Raw genomic sequence first — 9,512 nt, forward strand, 5'->3', positions numbered from 1 at the left:
CGGCATCCCACCTCTGGGGCAGACACCAGACAGGCGTCTTTTTCCAGGATGCTCCAAGAAAAAGAAGCATTCCCACTGCTTAAAGCCATGGGGCCATTTTTGGCTTGAGGTCAGAGATGAGCACATCGGGCAGCTCTGACGCAGCCAAACTTCGAGCTGCCTGGCACCCCGCAGGAGGGAAGTGGAGAGCATCACGAAAAGGACCTGCTACTCCAAAGTCACTTACCTCCCATACAAGACCACCATGAGCCTTTCCTCCTTTCCAAAGGGATCTAGGAGATCAGAGAGCACCTCCCTCACTGCTCCTCCTGATCTCTGGACAGTGAATATCACTATAGGCACCGCAGGACGGACCGGGTTCTCCATTCCCACCTGGTGGCAAATCCACACAAGGGAGGCACTTTATCCCCAAACACAGAGCGTGGACACCGACTGCGGGGATGGACAGAAATTCACCGCACTCTTCCTGCATCTCCAACTCCTCATCAGAGCCTGGAGCAGTAAAATGGGGCCAGATGAGGACATGGGGTAAGGCTGAGCCCAGGGAGGCAGTGAGGCTGTTTTAATCATGAGAAATGTTCTAACTATTCAAGGGGTAAGTAAGGGGATCAAATGCACCATGGGGAGACCCCCGCGTTGAGCCAGGAACAAGCTGCCGCTCTGGTCTGGCTGCTACAGCACTTACGTGAGCGGGGAGTGAGGGGCAGGGGACGGCTGGCTGGCTCAGAGCCATCCCCGCAGCCCAGCCTCACCCCACCTGGGGACAGCTCTTTTTGGTTAGGAGGGTAAGGCTATTGTGTGATGGCACCAGCTCGTACAGGTGAGATGGGGTGCCGACTGGCACCCAAAAGGGGTCCTGGGCATGGCAAAGGGTCGTGTGAGGGGGGAGTGTGAGTGTGTGAAGAGGCAGGAGGGAGGCAGACCCGCTATTTGCCCGCGATGGGGGCAGCAGCCACGATCTCTTCGTACTTGGGTGGTGGGTCATTGTAGGACACACTGGTCTCTTCACCGCTGCTGCTCTCTGGGTGGCCCGTCACCTCCTCATAGGAAGGTGGAGGGGTGGCACTGGACAGTCTGGAGAGGACGGAGACCGAGTGCTCTGGTGGGTAAAGGGTGTTGTCTTGCTGGGGGGTGCCCCCAGCTCTGCTGTCTCCAGCCACCCGATTGCTCGCTTCTCGCTGATACTGGGTTTCCCCTTGGCTTTGCGACCGCTCTCGGTACACCATGACCCTGGGGAGGCTGCGTCCCGTTCGGCTGGCCAGGTAACGGTTCTGGGCATAGGAGGGACGGTGGCGGGTGGCCTTTTGAAGCTGGCACCTCCAGATGATGAAGAGGGCGATGACTATCAGAAGAGCCACTCCCAAGAGGGGCACCACCACATACATAGCGTCTGAGCGCTCCGTGCTGTGCCCAGGGTCCTTGACGGAGTAGACAGAGTTCGTGTAGCCCTTCCAAAACTCCATCTGTGGCAGGAACAGAGAAGCAACCATCATGTGCTGCAGGTGGGGCAAGCACTCCTTGACCAATAGTCACTGCCCTTCCTAGGCCTATAAGAGGCAGTTTTTTGGCCATCCCCCACAACCCTCACCAGGGCTGTCAGCAGCTGAAGTGCTGCTGGGAACCAACATAAAAGATCAAGGGAACATCCCTCAACAACAGCCAGCAGCCTCCACACCATGCAGGGAGAAATTTGGCTAATGCCAACCCCAGCCTGGAGCATCGAGGACAGAGATTTCCCACACAGGAGTGCCAGCGTCACCTGCGGCTGTGGGCAGGGTGTCCTGGCAATGCCAAGGGAAGGGAAAGTCATGCTGGAAAGCAAGTCCACAGCATGCTGCCTGCAGACAGAAGAGGACAAAGAGAACAGGAGAGGCTGTTCCCTCTGCACTTTCCTTCTCCACCCCCAGCTCGCTAAGGCATAAGCTCTCACACATCCACTGGGGAGTATGGCAGGACAAACACACCGTCTTCTCCTTGTTCTCGAACACTTCCTTGACCTCCTCATAGCTGCAGACCTCCTCAATGCACTCCCGCTCGATGGTGCCCTGCCGGATCTCCTCCAAGAAGCCGTTGGCTCGGGGAAAGCGCTTCAGGACCGAGTGGGCATTCCTGGCCCCCAAGAACACTGCAACACACAAGGCAGAGATATGCTGAGCAGGGACAACCCCACATGTGGCCTCTGCCCAACCAGGCTTTCCCACCCGGCTTCCCACAGGATTTGGTGGTACAGGCATCCCGAACACCAAAAGCCCAGGGCTACAATTCCATTGGCACAGCAGAGTGCCCGCTGAGGGAGAGCACACCCAGAGGGGCACAGGGCTCTTGGGGTCTGCCCAGAGATACACAGCATCAGCAGCATCTTTCCAGCACGGCTGAGATGCTAGAGACATCAAAAGCAGCAGCTGCAGACCACACAGGGCCGCTGAACAAGAGACAGAAGGCTCCAAAAATCCTTGTTTTCATCCTCCTGCCCTCGATAGGATTTGACCTTGCTGCCTCTTTGTTGCAGGGCAAGGGAGATCTCACCGGGCAAGCAAGACCCCGCAGGGCTGGGGAGCAGAGCTGGGCCTCTCTGCCAAGACACAGGGCCAGCACTGAGACGGACTCGCAACACATAGTGCATTGCGCGTCATTCCACAGTCCCCCCCGTGCATTCCCTTAGAGCCTTCTCTCTTGCTTCACACCTCCACAGCGCCCCGCAGGAGGGCAGAGCCTGCTGGAAGCTGGTGTCCCTGCTGCCAGCTGCTGTGGGGTCATGCAAGCTCAGGTGGCTTCAGAGAGTCTGTTCAGGTGCCAGAAACACCACTGTGTCTTCTCACAGACCAAGGCCCAACAAAGGCAAACATCCCCAATGCACAGCAGCAGCACAGGGAGTCACGAGTCAGATACTGAAAGAGGCCTGAGCAACGTCTCCTCACATGGCATCACATTCTCATCCCTACTACATTTTGGCACAGGCCTTAAAACCTGCCTCTGCTCCCAAAGCCTGGGACACTCCAGGTTGTCCGTATCAGATCTTCTCACAGAGCATGCAGGCAGGCAGACTGAGCAGGAACAGCACCTTCCTGCCTGCAGGACACACAGCCCTTTCAAAGCCTCTCCCCAAATATTCTGCAGGAGGGAGACCTCCACGGGGTGCAGGGAGCAAGTACCTACCAGAACCTGCAGCGGTACGGGAGACACAAATGAGTTGTTGCCCGGAAAGCAGAAACTCCACACAAACCGCGGCCCTTCCAGGATCCAAACATCCCATGCACATGCTTCATAAGAGAGTGTTTCCATTACGCTGCTCAACGCAGTTGTAGGCTGGCACCACCTCATCCCACCAAGCCACATAATCGTGCTGCTTCCCTTGAGGAGGATGAATCGACTCACCCGGCTGATCCACAGAAACTTATTTACCTCCTTCACCCTCAGGCCCAGTCTTCCATTGGATCAGCCAGATGAACCAACTCACACAGCAGCAACATCGACAGCTGCAGGACAATGAGGCACAGGAACAGCTGGAGTCTCCCTCCCAGTGTTACAGCTTGGCTGTGACAGAGAGATACTCCTTCCATAAGGAGCTTGGTGAAGATCAAATGTAACAGTTAGTGAAAAGCTACCAACTTCTTCCATTAGGAGTCCTTTATCAGAGAGACCAGCAGGTTTCCTTCTGCTTTACCTTTCACATATCCTGCTCCTAGAACAATACAGCAAGACCTTTGTGAAAGCATTTGTAAACGTCAAGGCAGGGACAAGATCATGGTGTAAGCAACTACTACTGTGCTATGCCATCCCATGCTTGGAGGCACTGTGCTCTTTTTGTGCTGTGTAGGTGCATTTTCCCCCTGTGATTTATTAATGGCTTGCTTCAGTGAGAGCTTTTGCAGAGGCCTGAACCACTGAGGTGTGAATGAAGAGCAGCATGAATGATGTGAGTCAGAGACTTCTCCTCAGAATCAACTTTATTATGCAAACATCTTTTTTTTTTTGTTACAAGGAACAACCAAAAAAGCATTTTCAGGAGGCACAGACGGCATCTCGCAGGAGGGCAGGGATCAGCTTGCCTTGGCATTTGCAGTTGAGGAGGGCTGTCCTGGCTGGAGAGGGAGCAGATTGCCAGGCCAGCCTTCTCTTGAGCCTTTCCAGAATGAGATGAAATTTTACAAAGACACTGTCCATTCTGCAAATGGCCCATCCTTTGCTGGAGAAGTCTGGCCTCACCTCCTTTGCCTCCTGCCTTGATCAGGCTGCGGAATCGACTCTCCCGTCCTCAGCACTTGAGTCTGAGCCTCTTCCTCAGCACACCTTGGAGCAAAAAGCTTGGTCGCAGGTCTCAATGTCAGGGTGTTCCATCCCTGCAGACACCAGTCCCTTGACCCCTTCCCTGCTTTGCCATGCTGAACTGGCCACTACGGTAGGAAATAAAAACAGACACACAGGCAGGCAGGTATCCCGAGCAGTGTCCTGACTGAAAGCACGATGCAACAGACGTGTGTGCTTCTCCCCACATCCAGTTATCCTCAGGGACCTAGAAATGGCAGAAGAGCAGAAACTAAGTCACTGCTCCCCCTGGCTCTTTTACACAGCAAGTGCAAAGAGCTCCCATGTGCCTGCGGACCAGGGCAGGAAAACCACTGGCTTTCAGGAAACAAGAGCTTTGCCAACTCTCATCTCCAGCCTGGACAGAAAGAGCAGACAGCTGAGCAGGTACTGTCCCCAAACTGCAGGGCAGAGGGGACTTCCCAAGGCCCAACAGCCTCAGTACTGACCCCTTGTGCCTCTCCAAGTCTCCCCACACCAGCTGGAGAACCGGTGCTCAGGAAAGATCAGAGCTTTAGGCAGGGGGAGCAGGAGCAAGGGCTGGGTTCGCTGCATCCCTGCTGGGTTTCCCGAGGCGCTGCTGGCCCCTGGTGGCAGGCAGGCTTGGTCACACCGCCACCCCTCTGCTCTGTGTCCGGCTTGTGGGGACACCCCGGGGGCTGCTTCTCTGCAGAGTGACATGCGGCTGTGTCTGCGGAGGGACAGCCAGGGCTGCATGATGCTGCCGAGGAGGGCATGATGGTGAACGCACTGACCACCACATTCCCCTCCTGCACGTCAGGGTCACCACAAAGGAGACTGGCCAGCAAGGGACACTGCCACCACAGGGGACACCTCCCACAACCAGTAAGTGCTGGTGAGCCAGCACCTGAGCTCTGGGAAGGAGAAAAGGCAACAGTGGAGGAAGGCAGGGACTTAGCCAGGTACCCTCCTCATTAACAGAGGATTAACACTGCCTTCTAAAAACACTGCCTCAAGATTGCTGCTCCCTCCCCCACCTAGCACAGCACAGATAATGAAAGAAGACATACCTGTCACCCCTGGGGTCCTCCTGCCCAGCATGGCCACTGCCTCCACCTCCATAGCTGGCTCCAGCGACACCCCGAGCAAATCCCGAGATCTCTACCAGATCTCTGCATCTCCCTGTTCACAACCACTGTCCTCCTCGAGCTCCCACCACGTCGCTGTGTGCAGCCCTTGTGCAGGCTGCCCGGAAGAGCAAGATGGAGGGTTGAGTCCAGCTCTTTACAGAGCATACGCCATCCTCCACCCTCGCCAGACTCGGCCCAGCTGTAGCCACTGGCCCCGCGTGGCCCCATCTCCCGTCCTGCAGATGCTGAGGTGCAGCGAGCTGCTGGTGGAACCAAGTTAGGCGGCTGCCCAGAGCTCCAGTGCCACTGGCCGCCCAGGCTACAAGGCAGCGTGGCCCCCAGGATGGGCAGCTCGTGGGATGCGAGTCATGGGCCACGAAGAGAACTGCTGTTAGGAGATGTCGGCGCAGACCAGCAGTCCCTGTGGAGGAGCCAGTCAGTCTGAAGAGCCTCAGGGAGGCCTGACTTGCACAGTGAGCATCACGCAAATAAAGAAACACTGCAGCGTATGGGGAGGTCAGCCCTTCAGCACCTCCTCTTGGCTCCCACCTTCCACAGGGGAGAGAGAAGCACAAGTCAGGCCGGACCTCAAACCTCATCCAGGGATAACAGCCAATGGCCTCTGCTCCCCACAGAGAATAACACCCCCCAAAAAGCACAGGTGCCCCTTCCTTGAGAACTAGCTGCCAAACACCCCCCTTCTCTCCTCCAGCACCACTGCCACCTCTCTGTCTTGACAGGGGAACACTTACTTGCCATGCTGCCTCACTCAGCTACAGGGGGCTCCGGCCTACCTGCAGAGAAAAGAGCAGGAGAGTCACTGACAGCATAAATTTCACCCCCTGAAGCCCAAGCCCTCCATCGCGCAGGGTCAGATCCGTGCAGAAAGCAGGGTGCTGGCTGGGGGACCCATGGCAGCTCCCAGCCAAGCGGTGCCTCTCCGAGAGCCCAGGACTCGCGCTGCCCCTCTGCTCATCGCGTGGCTGGAAGGGCTGAGGGCACCCTGGGCTCTCCAGGAGCCTGGGGCAGGTCTCTGTGGCGCATCAGCCCAGGGAGGGCCAGGGCCCTGCCCAAGAAGCCCAGAGGGCTGCAGACAAGCCAAGTAGGAAGGGAAGAACTGGATGAAGGAGAGTCCCCGTATCTCATGAGCAGATGAGATGACCTGCGCGGCAGAAGCTGCTGAGAGCAGCCTGGTGCTCCTCCCTTCCAGAAGGGATTGAAGGACACAGGTAAAGCAGTCACCCTTTCAAAAATCAACTTCCCAGCCGTGCCAGTTCTCATTTCTGCAGGTCCTACCCACAATCTGCAATAAACAGGGCCATACTGTCTTCTCCACCGCCATAAAGCCAGCTACACAGCAGCAAAGCATAGGTATGGCATCTTCTAAAGGTTGCTGGGCCAAGCTAAGGGCAGCAGCAGGAGTGACAGAGCTCCCTGCATACCCAGGACAACAGCTCTGCAGCTGGAAAAGCATATTTTGTGCTTCAAAAGCAAAACTAAACTAAACAAAACCCCAGAAGAGTGAAACAAAGTCCTGCAGAGGCAGAGTATATCCATCTCTGCTCACAGGAGGAGTTTCACTCACTTGTTTTTCATGCTTTGCCTTCTCCCTGCGCTTGATGCCCCACCGAGATCAGACTATTCTGGGCAGACTCATCTCCTCTTGCCTTGCATGACACCTTGTTGTGGCAAGGCCACAGCTCCATCAGGAGACAGAGGAGACAAGACTAACCAGCCTCTACAGGGATTTATTGCAGATGAAGGAGCAAACACAGTTAGAAACAGCAGGAACTAAACCACATGCTGATCTTAGGTCCAGGACTTCAGATATTCAGAGTTATCCTAAAAAGCACTTGAATTTGCTCAGCTGGAGTGAGGTCAGGGATGGCACAGGGCCGTTCACAGGGTCAGCAAGGCTAGAAATGCATTTCTCATTTCACGTAAAGGGTCGGAATTCAGACACAGAAAGGCTGATGCACACCCCCATGGCAGACACTACCATACCTCACCAACAGCCGCCTTCTCGATAAGTCCAGCACCTCTCCCTGACAACATCAGGTTTCCTGTGGTTTCTGGGTTTTCCTGGGGTTTCTGAGGTTCCCGCACCAAAAGTAGCAAAAGGCTAAGCAAGCCTGGAGCTGCCTGCGGAGGCAGAAAGCAGCTCCTTTCCAACAGTTTGTGAAACTCAGACTGCAAACCTGAGTCTGGAGTTTAAGCAGGAGTGAGGAAAAGCAGGAGAGCACCAGAATTACACAGGAGGGGTCTGCTGCCTCCTGCACTCCACAGCCCACACCAGGAGGCCTTTTCTCCTATAAACTGTGTACCCAATCCTGCTTTTCTGAGCCGTTCCGGGGGATGTGAGAGCAGCTAAGAGGCCTCCAGATCCGTGCATTCCCCCACAGGCTGCATCAGCTCTGAGCAGGGACTGCCTGACCTGCTTTTGTTGTCATCAGTTTTTACAAAGAGATCTAAACCCACAGGATAAAAGAACACATGGCATGGAAAACTTGCTACAGCTTCCACAAAAAACCTTTGTATTGCTTGTTGTTACAGGCATTCCCGTCCTTTAACAGACAGGAGAACAGAGACACAGAAACAGGAATATTCAAGACCAGATTTGTCAGGACCCCCAGCTCTGTAAGCTACATCACACGTTGGACAACACATTTAATGCATCAGAAAAATTTTATCTTTAAGTTTTTTCCAAATATCTGTGCCAATGCACCCAGTGTCAGAGCTCAGAGACTGTTTATTTCAGTGCAACAATAAGCCAGGTCTACGCAAGCCTACAAGCATGAGTGATGTCTGTGAGAAGGGCACACAACCCAGATGCTTATTTTTATTTCTGTGCACAAATTCCTAACCACCTCCTCCGGCTGTGGTGAGCAGGAAAAGCTGAACCACCGCGCACGCTGACGCCAAGGCGAGCAGCATCCCTCCTGCCTCCACACAACCACGCAAGCCGAGAGAAGCCTGAAGCTGGAAGCTGACCGAGCAGACGCCCACCCAGTCCCAGTGCCCCCCCTCCGGCTTCCCAACACGCGTCTGCCTCCTCTATAAATACCCCATCGATAGGAGGTTGCTAAGGCAACCGTGAGGAGGCGCGAGGGATGCAGCCGTGAGAGTGAGGATGCTGCAGTCGCGCATTTGTGTCTCCCCCGGGCTCCCCCCATCTCCGCCCCCGCTCCCGTCACTGATGCCAAAGGAGGAAATCGTGCTGGTGAAATTTGGTGGGCGCATGGTGCCGGCGCCCCGCAGATCTCCAGCGGGCATGGGGAGGATATGGGGGGCACAATGGGAGATGGAACCTCCTCGCCAGGCTGGGGGACACGGGCACGGGTCAGGGGGATCCACAGACGCCGGTGACGCGCCACCGCACGCAGGGAGGCTGCCAGCTCTCCTGGCATCACGTAGCCAGGGCTGCCAGCCGCTCAGCGGGATCCAAGCAATATTTGGGGTTTTCCATGCCAAGATCCACAGCAAGGAGATGCGGCTGCACTGGCTCCGCTTGCCAGGGACCGCGGGGTCCCCGCGGGCTGCCAGGACCCCTCGCTCTCCCAAACAGCCTCCGGGTCCCATCCCACCCCACACGGCTGGTCCTCCCGCTGCCCCCGGCCAGCCCCTGCCCCGGCCCCTCCGTCCCAGCACCGGCCCTGCCTAAACCCAGCTCCAAATTATCCCCACCGCCCATCAGATTCTGCTGCGACCCCACAGCAGGGTCGTGTCCCCCCCGCCCCAACTCACCACCAGCCCAAACGCGAACCTGCCCAACCCAGCGGGGCTTTCTGGTCCCAGGCGAACCCCCCCACCTCCTCACCCACCGCCACCCCCTGCCCCACCGCACACCCCACCGGCACTCCCCCTACGCCGCTCTCCTCTTGCCCGAACGCCCAGAAACCCCTCGCCAGCTTCGCCGCTCCCACCTCCCCAGCCCCTTTCCCCCCACGCATGGCCCCTCAGCTCCCGCCCACCGCCCCACTGCCACCCTCGCCCCACGACCCTCCCCGCGGCTCCTGCCCGCCTCGCCCCGTACCCCCGGCAGCGCCGCCCCGCCCGTACCTCATGGCGCCCCGCCGCTCCGCTCCCTCCCGCCGCCGGGGAGGGGAAGGCCCCACT

The 9,512-nt window shown here is 56.9% G+C and overlaps 1 protein-coding gene across 4 annotated transcripts; it reads right to left on the bottom strand.

The window, feature by feature from the left end:
* Window positions 1-188: 188 nt before the first annotated feature.
* Window positions 189-9,512, bottom strand: PRRG3 (proline rich and Gla domain 3). Of its 4 annotated transcripts, none has more exons than XM_065643082.1 (4): window positions 9,456-9,512; window positions 6,149-6,190; window positions 1,965-2,125; window positions 189-1,463 (listed from the first exon to the last, which is right to left on the bottom strand). In XM_065643082.1, exons 2-4 carry the CDS (start codon window positions 6,153-6,155, stop codon window positions 927-929), a joined length of 705 nt encoding a protein of 234 aa, XP_065499154.1. In that variant the 5' UTR covers window positions 6,156-6,190; window positions 9,456-9,512; the 3' UTR covers window positions 189-926. The 4 variants fall into 4 exon arrangements, 1 of the variants encoding a protein (XP_065499154.1); XR_010606861.1 differs by lacking the exons at window positions 189-1,463; window positions 1,965-2,125 and adding exons at window positions 3,930-4,513; window positions 5,337-5,511; XR_010606862.1 differs by lacking the exons at window positions 189-1,463; window positions 1,965-2,125 and adding exons at window positions 3,930-4,513; window positions 5,337-5,817.

Source organism: Caloenas nicobarica, chromosome 12, assembly GCF_036013445.1.
Source record: "Caloenas nicobarica isolate bCalNic1 chromosome 12, bCalNic1.hap1, whole genome shotgun sequence".
NCBI classification, from domain to species: domain Eukaryota; kingdom Metazoa; phylum Chordata; class Aves; order Columbiformes; family Columbidae; genus Caloenas; species Caloenas nicobarica.